The sequence below is a fragment of the Mauremys mutica genome, chromosome 10 (assembly GCF_020497125.1).
Source record: "Mauremys mutica isolate MM-2020 ecotype Southern chromosome 10, ASM2049712v1, whole genome shotgun sequence".
Classification (NCBI taxonomy): domain Eukaryota; kingdom Metazoa; phylum Chordata; order Testudines; family Geoemydidae; genus Mauremys; species Mauremys mutica.
Window position 1 is genome coordinate 50,405,678 of NC_059081.1, and position 17,280 is coordinate 50,422,957.

General features: G+C 41.0%; 1 protein-coding gene across 9 annotated transcripts in view; it reads left to right on the forward strand.

Moving 5' to 3' along the window:
• The window catches only part of ANKAR (ankyrin and armadillo repeat containing), a 58,935-nt gene that overhangs the window by 776 nt on the left and 40,879 nt on the right, over positions 1-17,280 (forward strand). For 8 of the 9 annotated variants that reach the window (XM_045032228.1, XM_045032233.1, XM_045032235.1 and 5 more), the window contains exons 2-8: positions 4,002-4,638; positions 6,674-7,111; positions 7,597-7,760; positions 10,764-10,879; positions 11,824-12,004; positions 12,942-13,161; positions 14,308-14,349. In XM_045032228.1, the coding sequence (XP_044888163.1) occupies positions 4,002-4,638; positions 6,674-7,111; positions 7,597-7,760; positions 10,764-10,879; positions 11,824-12,004; positions 12,942-13,161; positions 14,308-14,349 (1,798 nt within the window). Of the gene's footprint in view, positions 1-92; positions 1,840-4,001; positions 4,639-6,673; positions 7,112-7,596; positions 7,761-10,763; positions 10,880-11,823; positions 12,005-12,941; positions 13,162-14,307; positions 14,350-17,280 lie in introns of those variants that run through there. The other variant, XM_045032230.1, reaches the window with a different exon arrangement.

Consider the following 17,280-nt stretch of genomic DNA (forward strand, 5'->3'; position numbering starts at 1 on the left):
CATTTTATTTAATTTTAAATGAAGCTTCTTAAACATTTTAAAAACCTTATTTACTTTACATACAACAATAGTTTAGTTATATATTATAGACTTATAGAAAGAGACCTTCTAAGAATGTTAAAATGTATTACTGGCACGCGAAACCTTAAATTAGAGTGAATAAATGAAGACTCGGCACATCGCTTCTGAAAGGTTGCTGACCCCTGGGATAGACTGTCAAGCACAAATGAGAAAGTGACCATAAATACTTGTGGAAAGGGAATGCCTGAAATTCAAAAGGGGAAGAGGGGGTGACAAATAATTTGTAAACCATGTATTAAATGTGTCTCTCTGTTCCCCAAACTGTACATAAATTAAGGCTGTGTGACAGAGTGTATACCCCATCCTGGCTCTGAAAGATGCGAATTAACATCTGGCTGCACCAAAGGGTGGACCAGGCCTAATTAAAGATGCACCCCAGCTGGGCAAGGATGATGATAAAGAAAGGAAGCACAGTATTAGAAGGACTGTAGGGAAGGAACCATATAGTTCTTCTCTGGGGAGTGGAAAGTGGGAGGCTTAAGGAAAATACCTAGGGGCAGATTTGATTTTGGGATTGGGAAATCTGGGAAGAAGTGGGAGAGATCTAATAAATGGGCAGGATCTGGACTTCAAGGGAAAGAGTCCAGGAAGCTATTCAGTGGAGGAATAGAGCAAGGGAAATTTAGAGTTGTGAAAAGTTGAGATGGAAGAAGTTGGTTTAGGATTTTATTGGGGGATTAAGCGTCCTAGGAATCCCAGCCCTGAAAAAAGGCTGAAATTAGAGGCTATAGAGAGGCCTGCTGACAGGCTATAGTAGGAAGTCCAAGGAGGCAGCAGCAAGGTCTCTAAAGAATGCTGGTTATAGGATCCCTGGATGGGAGTCCTATATAATGGGAGGGCTTTCGTTCCCCTCCTAGCCACTGGGGAAGGGGGTGAGTGAGACCCCCGCTGTAGTGTAGGGGGTAAGATTTTAAAGCCCTGAGAATAGTTCAGAGTAGATCAGAATAAGGCCAGGGCCTGTTATTGTTGGACTCAGTTACCTTAGAATTAGTGGGATTAAACGTGAGGGGGGCAGAGATTTGAGTCATGAGAGGATGCCCACAGTGCTGGAATAGCTGCGAGCAAAAAAGCACTAGATGAGAGCCTAGCTACCGGGGCGGGTTTGCGAGCAGTGCTGTTGGAGCGCTAATTCCCTGTTGTGCAATTTTCCCATTTTGACTCGAGCTGAAGTGTGCAGCTACTGGTTTTATAGCGGTAACGGGATCCCTGCATTCAGTGAGTCACCCCGCCACAGTTATTCCTGCTGCCACTTGTTTACATTTCATCAAAGATTAATTGGGGTGATGTGTGATCAGGGATAAATTATTCCTAACCCCCCCGCCGGGAAGCTGGCGCAGGCGGTCCGCCGGGTACGGATTCCCTCAGAAGCGAGCAGAAGGCGGCGCCCTCGTTTAGAAGGGCGCACTGGCAGCTTCCCGGGTGGCGATGGTGTCCCCGCCCCACAGCACGAAATAGAGAAGCCGGCTCTAGCCACTGCCCCCGCCTGGGCCTGGCGCGCAGCCCCGACTCTCGCGCGCTCTCCCTCGCGGGGACGCGCTCCGGCCGCGGGCACGACCAGCGCGTCGTGCACAGCTCCCCCTGCGGGGGTTGCCAAGGGGGAGCGGCGGCGGCGGCGTCCCGCGTTGCTAAGGTTCCCGCCAGGCCAGGCGCCGCGCGCGCTTCTCCCGGTTGGGCCGCGGGACTCCCTCCCTTCGCCGCCACGACCGGCCAGAGCGGAGCCTGGCCCCCTATGGAAGCTCCCACCTCGCCGCCAGGCTGGTGAGCCGGAGGGCAGGGACCCGCGGGAGGAGGAGGAGGAGGAGGAGAGCTGGGGGAGAAGCCCGGCGTGGGACCCCCGGGGACGCCGCTCTGTGCTGGGGACGGTGCTGTCTGTGTCCCTGGAGGCAGGAGGTTGCCAACCGATACCTCATTCAGCCACCCGGACTGGGAAGGCGGTTGTGGCGGTGCTGCCCCCGCCCCCAGGCCCAGATGCCTCCAAATTGGTTGCTTTTTTACCCAATGCCTAACTGGCCTGTGGAACTCATTGCCACAATATGATGGAGACTAAGAGTTTAACAGGATTCCAAAAACAGTTCAGTGTCGGTGTGGCTACCAATGGCTGTAGTTATAATAGTGACCAGCACCAATAAACAAGTTTTAGAAGCTGTATAAATCTCCAAGCTTCCAGACATTAGCTAATTTCTAACTGTTGAGGGCTAGGAGGAAATTTACTTGGGAGCAGATTATCCCATAATGTCTCCTCCAGAGTTTCTTGCACCTTCCTCTGAAGGAGCTGGTACTGGACACAGTTGGAGACAGCATATATATTTAATTAGTGGTCTGATCCAGTGTCGCAATTCCTATGGTTTATGTTTTATTTACTCTTTCTGTTACAGTATATATTTTTAGAGGTTACTTGTAACAATAGTAAATTCAAAGTCATAAATTGAAATATGATTTTTTTTTCCCAAGAGGGATTTTCTTTCAAAATCATGAACTCCCTCCCGGATTTTTAAAGGACTATTAAAGCTAAGTTTTAAAATGCTAGTATTAATTTTCATGTCACTCCAAGGCCCTGCCAGAATTACACTGCTGTAACTATTGGGATCTAAATCATCTCTATTTTTTCAGTAGGTGGTTCTAGAGCTTCTGCACTTCCAAAATTAAAATTTCACCACTTGCTAGGTTTTCTGGGTGTAGGATTTCTCTTTTTGGATGCTCAAGTGACTGTCACTCTGTTATTCTGGGTTCTGTGTAAGACAGGACATACGTCCTGAATCTGTAGGGAGTTATGTTTCCATAAACAGCTTGAGTGAGCAATCCCCTACAGGAAGAAGGATTAGCATGTAGAAAGTGAGAGTTCAAAGGGACAATGTGGGAATGAGTGGTTTCTTGCCGTATTCAAGACCTTGCGTAGGAAGAAGATAAGAAATGATACATTTCTTTTATGTCATGCGAATCTGGTGGTCCTGTTTATGAGATACATAATAATGTATGCCTTGGGTAGTAAATGGTGTTTAGTGTTTGCTCTGTATTAGAAAACACCATGTGAAGATTTGAGAATTCATTCGCAGGTGTTCCGTGCATTACAAGCAAAGACATAGTCCCTACCTTATAGGGTAATCTGAAAGAAAGAAATTTAAAATGTTGATATTTAAATTATCATTACTAGACTTCATCTTCAACAACCATTTCAGAGTAATCGGGCAGTGACACTTGCCCAGAGCAATTGTTTCAGTCTGTCTGTAAATATCACTGCATTGATTTGTACTTTTTCACAGTTGAAGTTTGTTTTTCCAGCCATGAGGGTCATATTGTTTTTTTTAAATGACATCTTAGATCAGGCGTCAGCAACCTTTCAGAAGTGGTGTGCCAAGTCTTCATTTATGCACTCTAATTTAAGGTTTCGTGTGTCAGTAATACATTTTAACATTTTTAGAAGGTCTCTTTCTATAAGTCTATAATATATAACTAAACTATTGTTGTATGTAAAGTAATTAAGGTTTTTAAAAAGTTTAAGAAGCTTCATTTAAAATTAAATTAAAATGCAGAGCCCCCCCGGACCAGTGGCCAGGACCCAAGCAGTGTGAGTGCCACTGAAAATCAGCTCGCATGCCACCTTCAGCACACATGCCATAGGTTGCCTACCCGTCTTAGATTCTAAAGCACAAAATGCCTGGCTCCATAAATACATATTTTTAAAAAGTTCACTTGGTTATTGCAAGTTGGCCCAATTCAATCCTTGGATATCATAGGCAAAATGAAGTTCTTGGTTCAAGGAAAATAACATTTTCAAAAATGTGTTGCCTTGAAATAGCTTGGAACACCTCATGTATGCTGTAGTATATTTTGATCTTGTTATTAAAGAAAGTCATTTTTCTTACAAATATTAATACCTAATTAAATAACTATTATACTTATTTGTCTTATGTTTCTATAAGTATTTAATTTTAGACACTGCAGAAAGGAACGATTGGAGAATGCTGAGGTCTGTCAAAAAAACATTACCTAGAAATGAACAAGCAGATGAGACAACCTACTTAGCAAATTTAGCAGTACAGAGAAATGCCAGTGCCTTCTTTGACAAATTTGACCGAAGTGAATTACAGGAATTACTTACCACTACCTCTTGTAGCTGGCTGGCTTCTAAAGATGACCTACACCTGCCATTAGAACTTCCCAGTGGACTTATGGGTCAGCTAAAAAACATAAGTTCCCCAACTGCAATTTTCCTAGCACCAGTGGTGCCAGATGTACCTTTGGACTGTAAAGAAGTTCATCAGATTTTGAGAGAATTGGCTGTAGGAATTTACTGTTTAAACCAAATTCCTTCCATCAGCTTAGATTCCAATTACGATCACAGCACATCTTGTCAGCTTCCTCCAGCTTACATTGACACCAGAATTGGACAAATCTTGATCAGCGTTGACTACATGTTAAAAGCACTGTGGCATGGTGTGTATATGCCCAAAGAGAAGCGTGTCAGGTTCTCTGAATTGTGGCGTTCCAGTATGGATATTGATATGGATGGGAATCCGCAAACAGAAAAAAATATTTTTTCAGAGTTTTGTTCAGCAGGTGAGTAAAAAACCAGTTATTTTCTTCTGGTATTTTCAGCCACTATAGCCCATTTAAAGAAAAATAATCTTACAAGTGATAAGTACTTAGCATATTCCTAAGAGCTAGGGGTCATTATCTGAAAAAACAAGAGATTGCTGGATAATATGAAAAGTCATCAAGTTGGAAACTAAAAAAAAATACTTCAAAGATCATTTTTTTCAAAATGGTGTTGAGACTGGTATTAAGCGGCTAGATTTTCAAAAGTGGTCAACACTCTGTAGTTTCATTTCAGGGAAGTTAATGCTGCAGGGTGCTGAACCCTTCTGAAAATATGGCTCTAAATACTTGGAAAAAAGTTTGTATGTATTTTTTTACAAAGGGTTTTTTAGATCACAACTTTGGCTTTATTATTAAGAATTAAAATTAGCTACTCTTTTAATATATAACAAATAAGACTGGGCTAAAATTAAAAAAAAAATTTCTAAATAAAAGACAAAAAACACCTGAGAGAAATCCTGTGGCTCTCACAAATATATCTCAAGAACAACTGATGGTAGAGATTGCTAATGAAATATAGAACCAGGGTCACTGGTTAAAATCCAGCTCAGTTTCATATTGATTTAATGCGGCTCTCAATCTTTCCAGACTACTGTACCCCTTCCAGTCTTGTGAACCCCCAAGTTTCACCTCCCTTAAAAACTACTAGCTTATAAAATCAGACATAAAAATACAAGTGTCACAGCGCACTATTACTGAAAAATTGCTTGCATTCTCATTTTTATCAAATAATTATAAAATAAATCAATTGGAATATAAATATTGTACTTACATTTCAGTGTATAGTATATAGAGCAGTATAAACAAGTCACTGTATGAAATTTTAGTTTGTACTGACTTCACTAGTGCTTTTAATGTAGCCCAGGGGTCAGCAACCTCTGGCACCCTGGCTGGCTGGGCCAGTTTGTTTACGTGCTGCGTCGGCAGGTTCGGCCGATCGCGGCTCCCACTGGCTGCGGTTCACCACTCCAGGCCAATGGGGGTGGTGGGAAGCCATGGCCAGCACATCACTCAGCCCGCGCTACTTCCCGCCGCCCCCATTGGCCTGGGACGGTGAACTGCGGCCAGTGGGAGCTGCGATCGGCCTAACCTGCCGATGTGGCAGGTAAACAAACTGGCCCGACCTGCCCCGCCAGGGTCCTTACCCTGGTGAGCTGTGTGCCAGAGGTTGCCGCCCCCTGATGTAGCCTGTTGCAAAACTAGGTAAATATCTAGATGAGTTGATGTACCACCTGGAAGATTTATGCCTACCCCCACGGGTCCACGTACCCCTGGTTGAGAACCACTGATTTACTGTCATTACTCTTTGGTGGTTTATGAGAAATTAGTTGGTGCCTTAATCCAGTTCCTAGTGACAAGTATACACATTACAAAATTGTGCCCAGTGTTGGCAGTAATCACCTGATCCAAATCCTATTAAAATCAATGGGAGACTTTCCAGTGACTTAAATGGGAATCAGAGCAAGTCATAACTGGCAGTCTCAGCAGAGAGGAACTTTCTCACCCCTACTGGTAGTCCCATCAGAACAAGAACAAGGCCACTGCCAAGGGAGTGGGGAGGAGTGTGCTGCAGCTACAGCTCTGCCTATTGTGTAGCTAAGTAGAGGGATTCATTTTTCCAGGGCTGTCTATTTAGCATTTTCATGAGCACTAAATTTACTCGAGAAAAAGATATCAGGATGCCCAGTGTATCCACTAGAGCACTGAGGAAAAGGAGCAGCTCTTACTGGGAAATTCCCTAATTCTCCCCCGCCCCCCGATATAGTTAAACTGCAGTCTGATTTGATACAATTTTGTATATAACAGCAAGGTGATGTTTAATATGTTAATATAAAGATAAGTACAATTCTGCAATGTAAAAAGTAAAAATATACTTATCAGAATTAAACAGTTGTATTAAATTATTTTTTGACAGGCATTAGTTTTTTAAAATATATTTTACTTACATCCAGTAGCTATATGGTTATTTATGTAGATTTTTGTTTGTGTGATGCAGGTCTAATTGATCTTTCCAATGAACCAGATTTTGAGGGAATCTATGATGAAAACATGAATGAAGATCCAACTTATGACCCTAACAGTGCACAAGAAAAAAATCTCTTTATGCAGTATGCAGACAATATACTATTTAAGTTGACATTTGGTACTATACAAGTTCAGCAGCATGAAAATGTGTGTAAATTTGATGCAGCATATGTGCTTTCTAATGTGATAAGATTGACTGAGGATCACCTTGACACAGTAACATACCAAAGGTTGCAGCAGAGACTAATTCTTCAGCAAAAACTCGTGAAGAAGCACTTAGAGAAAAAAGCAGAAATCCGTAAGAATATTGAATATCTAAAAATAGTGAGCTTTCTGATTCCATTTTTACTTGGCTTAAAAAGAAAGATGAAAATTCCAAATTTAAATCAGCTTCTTCAACCATATTCAGGTACGCAGCTTACAAAAGACAGGTTATAATTTTAAGTTTTTATTTTCAAATTGTATATTGTTCATATAATATTAAATTACAGTACTTTGAAAATCATTTGACCATGTATTCTGAAAATTTTAATAAAATTATAATTATATAAGAAAGTGAATGTCTTTTAAGTGCGGAGAAACTATTATTTTTTACATTCTAAGAATAGCAACTGCAAATAACTTAATTCAGACCGTGGTAGATAACTTGGATGCTCATTGTGTACAGGGAGCCAAATTCATCCCTGATGTAACTCTGTTGAAGTCTGTGAAGCTACAGCACAGTTGAATTTGGACTGAAATATTTATTCTAAACTAGTATTACACAATCATTTCTCAATGAAACACACTAATATGTAATTGCTTAGCACCTAAGATTTTTAGACCGCATTAAGAAATTACGTTGTAGTACTTTAACCTTCTGTTGTGCTCTAAAAAAATGTCCTCTTTTTGTAGATGATAAAGTTAAGACTGAACGAGAATTGCCTCCATTTGTGTTTGGGCCAGATTTTAAATGCCAACATTTTCATTACATAAAGAATGAGTATTTTCATGTTCATGGAGGAATTGAATTTGATGTTGGTACACCTTCTCTTGAGGATGTTTCAGAAAAGATAAAGGTTTTGGTTCAATATCTTTTCTATGATTTATGTGTGTGTACTTGCAGCTAATATAGTATAAGAGAATATTCTACTTTTGTTAAAAATACCAGTGAGAGCTAAGGAAATCATGTGCTCATGAATGCAGATTTCTTGGTAAGAGAAATATAGTAGAGCCAGGCTAAAGTAACAGTGCAATATTTCCTTATAGTAAATCTTCAGTATCATCAGTTTACTAGTTTGTAGCACAACTGTTATGTATGCTGACTTCAGCTGAATATACAGAGTGCACAATGCAAGAATTTTCAGGAAGTTAGGTTTGCATATGTGGGGGGAGAATGACACAGTATTTCTCCCCCCCTCAAAAAACAACAACCCCAAAACACATACATTTCTCTTTCACCAGTTCCTTTAGTGTGGGTCTGGCTCCAGTTCTCAGTCTTCATCATACTTTCATCTGCATCTTCACAGTTTATCGAGAGTTGGGAGCGCTCTGATTTGCAAACAGGCTGAGTCCGTGGCATTATCCCCAAATTATATCCTATAGCAGGGGTCAGCAACCTTTCAGAAGTGGTGTGCCGAGTCTTCATTTATTCACTCTAATTTAAGGTTTCATGTGCCAGTAATACATTTAAATGTTTTTAGAAGGTCTCTTTCTATAAGTCTATAATATATAACTAAAATATTGTTGTATATAAATTAAACAAGGTTTTTAAAATGTTTAAGAAGCTTCATTTAAAATTAAATGAAAATGCAGAGCCCCCCCGGATTGGTGGCCAGGACCCGGGCAGTATGAGTGCCACTGAAAATCAGCTCGCGTGTCACCTTTGGCACGCATGCCATAGGTTGTCTACCCCGTCCTATAGAAAGGACAGGGCTTCTGTCCTGTAGCCACAGTTATCACCTTAGTGTGAAGTCTTAGGCTTTGGCTACACTTGCATTTCAAAGCGCTGCCACGGCAGCGCTGCCGCGGCAGCGCTTTGAAGTGCTAAGTGTAATCAAAGCACCAGCGCTGGGAGAAAACTCTCCCAGCGCTGTCCGTACTCCACTTCCCTGTGGGGAATAACGGACAGCGCTGGGAGCGCGGCTCCCAGCGCTGGGGCTTTGACTACACTGGTGCTTTGTAGCGCCGCAATTTGCAGCGCTGCAGAGGGTGTGTTTTCACACCCTGCTGCAGCGCTGCAAATTTGTAAGTGTAGCCAAGCCCTTAGCTCCATTGAGGTCAATGGGTGTGTTTGTCATTGACTTCTGTGGAATCAGTATTTCACCATTAGTCTCTACTGGAATTTCAGCTGTGAGGTCAAACAGCTACTGATTTTGGATAATGGAATTCAGTTTGTTCTGAATAAACCCATTGCTCCAGAGCACCATCAAGGTCCCCATGCCATTTGCAGCTGAATGTTCTTCACAGACATGACTAATACTAGAGTTCAGGAGTCTAACAGGACAGAATGAACATACACAGAATGATGATTGCTGTTTCTACCTGCCGTGATTGGTATCCTTGGTTACAGAGGTAGTATTGCCCTAAAGGATGCATAGAATACAAGGGACAGATTTCTCTCTGTGCAACACAATGCATGGTATTGTATCATGGCCACCCTGAGGGGAAACATGGCAGTTAAAGGGGCTGGCAAAATCCATTCATTTGTTATACCAATATAATAAAAACCAGCAGGATCTTATTAAGAGGGATAAGGCAAAGATGCCACATTTATTGTAAATACCATAACAAAACAAAAGACAATGTTTTCCTACTTGTTTCTATTACTACTTATTCCTTATACACACACACACACACACACACACATATATTCATCCACACAATCATTCATTCAGGTTCTGTATAGATGTTATAGTTACCAGCCTAGATGTTGCTCATGCCAAGTTACTGGCCAGGTATCTTGGTCATGAGGATGGAGCCGAGTCTGTGTCAGATGCATCTGATGCTCCTGGAGGCTGGCAGCAGAACCATAGACTCAAAGTCCTCAGTCTTTAGAGTCCAGTTTTATAGGGATTTTTCCCTATGTTAGTTCATAGGAGTTGCTTCATTCTGCTGTTGCTAAATCAATCAGCAGATGGCTGGCTCCATGTTATTAGATGTTTTGTTTTTCCTTCCTTTGAGGTGTGGTGGGTGGATTCCAGTTTGCCCTCCGGGGGTCATCTGGTTGATCCCACTTGACACCTTCTTCAGCCGACACTGAATTCTTCAGGCTGGTGACTCCCTAACCATTCATTCATTGTTTAAACTAGGCATGCATTCACATACATTCTCTATCTTAATCACATCTATTTCACTGTCTCTTTACCTTTTGGGGTGTTACCAATTTATGTGAGACTCCCTGTCTTTTAACAAGCAAAGATAAAGTGAGATGAAAACTTACAGAGGGTGGGGGTCTCTATCTATACACTATAACAGCTACTGTTTTGGCTTACTTAGAGATAATTAATGTTTAACAAGTTTTATACAAAGTATTTCTTTGAGCTTAACAAGTTTTATACCAAGTATCTCTTTGAGCAGGCTTTACACAGACACAGCTGGTGGCTTGCAGGTTAGAAGCTAAATGTTGGGGATCACAAATTTACTTCTAACATAAACCTTAAGTTATAAAGTATTAATCAACAATAAATCAATAAATCATTTCTCATATAAACCATGTTTAATATAAACCTTCTTTAATATCCCTACACATTTCCCAGGGATCAAAGTTCCTGTCTGTACTAAAGAGAGAGTGTGCTAGGCACAGCCATTGCATCCACATCCAATAGCAAGACTATTCCCTCAGTGAGACTTCACATTGGGTGTGGATTTAACTTTCAACAGTCTCTGAAAGCAGCCTGTGTGTGTAGATGCACAGTGATCAGAATGGATTTCAGCTTGTATGTTTGGCATAACACAGACAAAATTTAAGTTGTTGGGCTCTTAGTGATCCAATGGCTCTGGTCAGTTCTTAGCCATTCAGACAACCACTTTATAAATGTAAACACTTACAGCTGGTTAATATAACAATTCTTTTGTTCTAGGCCGTCTTTGATGACATACAGATTTGTGCATCAAACCATGTAGCCCAGTTGTTAGACCCGGATATACCATACAGAGAACATTATTCCATACCAACCATGGAATTTGATGGAAAGAGGTAGGAACATGCCTCATACTGTATATTTAAACTATGTAAAAATTGCCAAAGTGTTAGTCTGGTTTACTGCTGTTTTCAAAACAATTATTGATTACTTGGACCTGATGACTAGAAATGAAAGAAATCACAGTTGTCAAGAACACCAAGACAGAGTAGTGTTTGAGAAAATGTGATGTGATCAAAATTTAATTTTAGTAGTCTAAATAATGTTCTGTTTAATATATTAAAGTAATAAAGCTAATTGAGTTACTTGATTAAATTTATGTGTAAACACAATTTTTTAAATCTCATACCCTAGCTTGTAAACTTTGGTTAAGTTTTCTTGAAATTATGAAATATTCTTAAATTCTGTAGAATCATAATATAAAATTAGGATTCTGTCTCAGAAATATTGTTCCAAGACAATATGAAAAGAAGCATGTTTTAAATCCCAGCAGTTGAATGAATTCACACAACTGTATTATAAAAATTAATGTAAAAGTGCACAAACAGTCTGAGGCAAATGTTTAGTTTTTAAAATTGTTGTTTGTTAAACTTTTGTAATGTTAGTGTTCTGTAGGAAAGAATGTTTTTATGTAAATATTCAGTAGTTTTAAATAAGATGTATTGAACTTGAAATAAGTATTCTCAGCTATACCAACTACTGAAAAATTCTTAAACTGTTGATTATTCAGACATGTATAGTATAATGATTTTTGTTTATATATTTTATTCGTCTTCTGTCAATGACAGTACATTGAAAATATTTTTATATGTAAAGACACAGAGCTGGATCCTCATTTGGTGTAAAGTGGTGTAGCTTCAATGACTTTAAAGGTACTCTGACAACTTCTATCAGCTGAGGACCTGGCTGTGTATTTTAATTCTATATATAAAAGCACAAAGTACACAAAAGAGCTAAAATGTTTCCTTTTAAACTTCTTTGTTTTGTTTTTTTGTTACAGCTACTATGTGATCTCCATTGAATTGGAAACTTTTTATCAGCAGCTATATAAGACCCCATGGTGGGGAGCCATAAATGAAATAATAAGCACTCTGAAGCCTAAAAGGCTTCCATTAACTGATATCCAGTCACTGGAGCAATTCAAGAAAAGATTTGGTTATAAGAAAGCTATTAAATGCAAGGTATCCTACTTATTGTATAATTCTTTTTCTGAAAGAGCATTTATACTCTGGAAACTGACTCTAAAAATGGCTTTATGTTGAATGTCTCTCAATCATTCCAGAATAAGTTTGCACAGTTTACAAGTAAAACAATGATTTTTTTTAATAACTGCCAGTGCTGCAGATTCCACCTGGAATCTAACAGTGAAGCTGTATTTTCTTGAGGCTCATGCACATCATCAGTGATAAGCAACAAAGAGTCCTGTGGCACCTTATAGATTAACTGACGTCTGTTAGACGTTTTATCGTCTGTTAGTCTATAAGGTGCCACAGGACTCTTTATTGCTTTTTACAGATCCAGACTAACATGGCTACCCCTCTGATACTTGATCATCAGTGATGATTCTGCAGGCAAAATTGTGGCTTCAGTAACATCTCCCTAAACCCACTATTCTCACATTCTGTTCTCATTTACACAAGAGCAACTCCATTCTCTTTAATAGAATTAAACAAGTATAACAAAGGGCAAAAATTTGACTATGCACTTGTAACTCGATTGATTGCTTTATGCATTATCAACAGAATAGAAATTGGTTCACTCTCCTATCGTACATCTTTGATGCGACAGTGTAAACAGGAGTAAAATGGAATAAAATGATGTTGTTTAGTCTCAAGTAAATAGATGTGATTCTGAATACACAGGGGGCAGATCCGTTGAGTAGTATGCTGCCATTTTTAAATAGTCATTTTCAGGGTCCAGATCTTCATCTGATGTAAATTGACACACATTTATTGAAGTTAAGGGAGTTAACTGGATTTATATCTGCTAAAGATCTTGTCCTCAATATAGACCCACAATTTAAGAATTGGAAGTTGCCTCTTCCCAGTGTCTCCTTTTCCAGTAAATGTTTTATTCCTCTTTGACATACTGTCTCTTATTCTATTTACATGGATTTAGAGTTTACCTTATGGTATGAAGTCTGCTGCTGAGAGAGGACTATCTGCTATCTTCCATACTTTTTGTCGTAAAACATCTACTTCCAGTCTCAGTGTTGTAGATGAATATGGTTATGCTCTTCTCCATCATGCTTCCATACACAACCGTGTGCCAATTATCTGTCAGCTGATTAAATCTCATTTGAATATCAATCAGAGGCGCAATGTTCACTTTAACCCGGGTAAGATATGATATATATATGTCGGGAAGCTATGATTGTGGGGGCCCCATGTTCCCTGTCACTTCCATCACCAGAGGGGAGCTCTCTGATAGGGGGGAGTCATGGAAGGAGGGAATACCAGAACAGTGAAATGTTTCTTCTTTCTAAACCTTGTGAAAGCCTCTCTGCAGGAATTTCACAGGGATCCAGATTTGTGAAGTGAGAGGCAGAGGGCAACATTCATTCTATATTTCATTCTCTCCTCTTCAAAAACCGTGGAGCAGAGCAGTGTAAATTACTGCAGGTTGAATTCACATTAACTTACTGATCTATTAAATCTACACCTTCGGGCATTTCAGTTGGCAGTTGGGGGAGCACATGTGGCTGCACTTTCTTTTGTTAGGTACTGCAAGGAGTCAGGAGTGCCATGTTGCAATATAGAGGAAAGTATCTTTCATGTGGGTGGCCTTTGTATCTAGCAGATTTCCAAGATCCGTGGGATTGTAGATGCACAGATTTTTAAGACTACTGTGATCATCTCGTCTGATTTCTTGCATAATACATTTCATCTAGTAATTCCTATAGTGGAGGAAATTATTTTTTCCTACTACATCAGTGAACACTATCAAGCTCATGAACGGAGGTTGAATCAGAGGACTTTTAAGAAAGATATGCAATAAAGATTTAAAGACTCTAAGTAATGATGAATTTATCACTGGACCCCTGACCTCTTCTGTGGGGGGGGAGGAAAGGGGGAACAAATTCCTCTGCACTAGAATAACATGTTGGGGTGTATGGGTTCCAGAGTATTTGTGGGCAACAGAAAAGTTTTCCTCCCTAGAAATATTAGAACCCTCCTCTGTGACCACTCTTTGCTTTCTTTCTGCAACATACAGCATAGGACAAAATGTGCTTTACAACTAATTTTATAAATTTATCAATCTCTCTTTGTGAATTTCAGCCTGTTCTATTACAGTCATCACTATCCAGCTTTTCAGTTTCTTTAAATTACTGCCATAATGTAGCCCTCTAAGATTCTATTTTGCTTGATTTATGACATGTATACAAATATCATTAGAAATATATAGAATTAGAATATATCCAATATACAATACTATAAAAACATTTAGTCTGTAGCTAATGATCATAAATATATTTTTGTTTTAGGAAGACGTTCACAGAAGAGTGAGACTAAGGGGGACAGAGCTGGTAATTAGTACATTAAATATTATGAGACCTTTTAGTATTTTTTGTTGTTATAAATATACAATGTAAACAAAAAAGAGTTCATCTCAAGAAAGGGAAAATTTGACATTTTTATGAAAATTAGAAGGTAGAGTCTACTGGCCAATTCTTGTCTCTAGTCAGCTTTTACTGAAGCAAAACTCCCACAGAAGCCATGAATTTTGACTAAATACATTAGGATTTTGATGTAAAAGAAGGGGAAGCTGAGTGGGGGATGGGCACGTATAGTATGGGAACTTGGAAGACTTGTTCAGAGTTCTACTTAAAAGTTTCTGTAATTCTTTCATCAGTAGTAAACTAAGTTCCAGCCATGAGAAGGCAGTCCCAATATGTGATGTCTCATGATTACTGTCACTGGGATTTCATGAAAACATTAGAGGAAAGCTATAGGATTTGCACTGGAAAATTCTACATTTCACTTGTCAGCAGCTCCTATCTTCCACACCTTCATTCTAGGGTATAGGTTTCATATTTTAGAATTCTTTGGCTTGTCATCTGCTGTGTTTAAGACTACATGGAAGATAGTTAATTCTCCTCTAGAGCTTGGTGTTTCAGTACTAAGCGAATAATTGCTTTGCTTTGAAATCCAAAGCCAATGCATTCAATGTGATCTTTACTGAGGTAGGGAAGCCTTCTTTTAAACTATCCAGTTGCCTGACTGCTCTTAAATTTTTCAGAGAAATTTCTTGATATAAGTGATCTCAGCCAGTTCAATGAGTATTGCAAGTTAAGAGGCTGAACAGCACTTTATGTTCCTTTTCTTTAAGAAAAAGAAGATGGAGTGCAGACACTTATTCTGCCAAGACTGGAGGTCCATTAATTAAATAATGGATAAGTTCTGGTTTTATAGGTCTTATTATCTGAAACTAACTACTTCCTGACTACTGTTCATGTTATTTATTCCTTGATACATTCCCAATTCAAACCTAATCTAAGTGTTTTGAACTCCAGTTAAGTACATCTTTTAATCCTTTTCACTTGACAAAGGAACTGATAGTTAGGAGCATTAAGGGACTATGCCTTCTCTGGTGGAACATATCCCCTAGTGTGTGGCACTGTAGTTGCCCCATAATTCTAAAACCTCAATTCTAAACTCCACTTCCTTACTGAGGAGTCTCCAGGTGTCGGAAATTCTCCAGTGGACATAGGCCTTGTCTACACTACAAGACTATTTCGAATCTACTTAAGTCGAATTTGTGGATTCGACCTTATGAAGTCGAATTTGTGTATCCACAGTAAATACACTAATTCGAATTTCTGAGTCCACAGTAATGGGGCTGGCGTCGACTTTGGAAGCGGTGCACTGTGGGAAGCTATCCCACAATTCCCGCAGTCCCCGCTGCCCATTGGAATGCTGGGTAGAGCTCCCAATGCCTCCTGGGGGAAAAATGTGTCGAGGGTGCTTTTGGGTAACTGTTGTCATTGAACCGTCAATCACGCCCTCCCTCCCTGAAAGCTCCGGCGGGAAATCTGTTTGCGCCCTTCTCTTGTCAGTTACAGCGCGTACGCCACAGCACTGCGAGCATGGAGCCCGCTGCGATCATCGCTGCACTTATGGCCGTTGTCAACTCCTCGCACCTTATCGTCCACCTCTTCCACAGTCAGCTGCTGAGAAATCGGGCGAGGAGGCTCCGGCAGCGTGGTGAGGACAGGAATTCACAGAGTGGCGCAGACCTCTCACAAAGCAGGGTACGCCGCGCCGTGGAGATCATGGTGGCAATGGGTCAAGTTCATGGTGTGGAACGGCGATTCTGGGCCCGGGAAACAAGCACGGACTGGTGGGACCGCATAGTGCTGCAGGTCTGGGATGAATCACAGTGGCTGCGAAACTTCAGGATGCGTAAGGGCACTTTCCTTGAACTGTGTGACTTGCTGTCCCCTGCCCTGAAGCGCCAGGACACCCGGATGCGAGCAGCCCTGAGTGTGCAGAAGCGAGTGGCCATAGCCCTCTGGAAACTTGCAACGCCAGACAGCTACCGGTCAGTAGCGAACCACTTTGGCGTGGGCAAATCTACCGTGGGGGTTGCTGTGATTGAAGTAGCCCACGCAATCGTTGAGCAACTTCTCTCAAAGGTAGTGACTCTCAGAAACGTCCAGGACATCATAGATGGCTTCGCCGCGATGGGATTCCCAAACTGCGGTGGGGCTATAGATGGGACTCGCATCCCTATCCTGGCACCAGCCCACCAGGCCAGCGAGTACATTAACCGAAAGGGCTACTTTTCAATGGTGCTGCAAGCACTGGTAGACCATAGGGGACGTTTTACCAACATCTTCGTTGGGTGGGCGGGCAAGGTTCATGACACGCGTGTGTTCAGGAACTCTGGTCTGTTTAAACGCCTCCTGGCAGGTACTTTCTTCCCGGACCACAAAATAACGGTTGGGGATGTGCAGATGCCTACAGTGATCCTCGGGGACCCAGCCTACCCGCTAATGCCCTGGCTCATGAAGCCCTATACAGGCGCCTTGGACAGAGAGAAGGAACTCTTCAACTACCGGCTGAGCAAGTGCAGAATGGTGGTGGAGTGTGCTTTCGGACGTCTCAAGGGGAGATGGCGGAGCTTACTGACTCGCTCGGACATCAGCGAAAAGAATATCCCCGTAGTTATTGCTGCTTGCTGTGTGCTACACAATCTCTGTGAGAGCAAGGGCGAGACCTTTTTGTCCGGATGGGAGGTTGAGGCAAATCGCCTGGCTGCAGTTTACGCTCAGCCAGACACCCATGCCGAGAGAATATCCCAGCGGGAAGCGCTGTGTATCCGGGAGGCTTTGAAAGCAAGTTTCCTCGGAGAGCAGGGTAACCTATGACTCTCCACTTGCTTTCAAGAGAAACTGACCCTGGGCCTGTGTCTGTATGTGTCGATTTCGATCTGCGGTTACATACCCCGTTCTCCA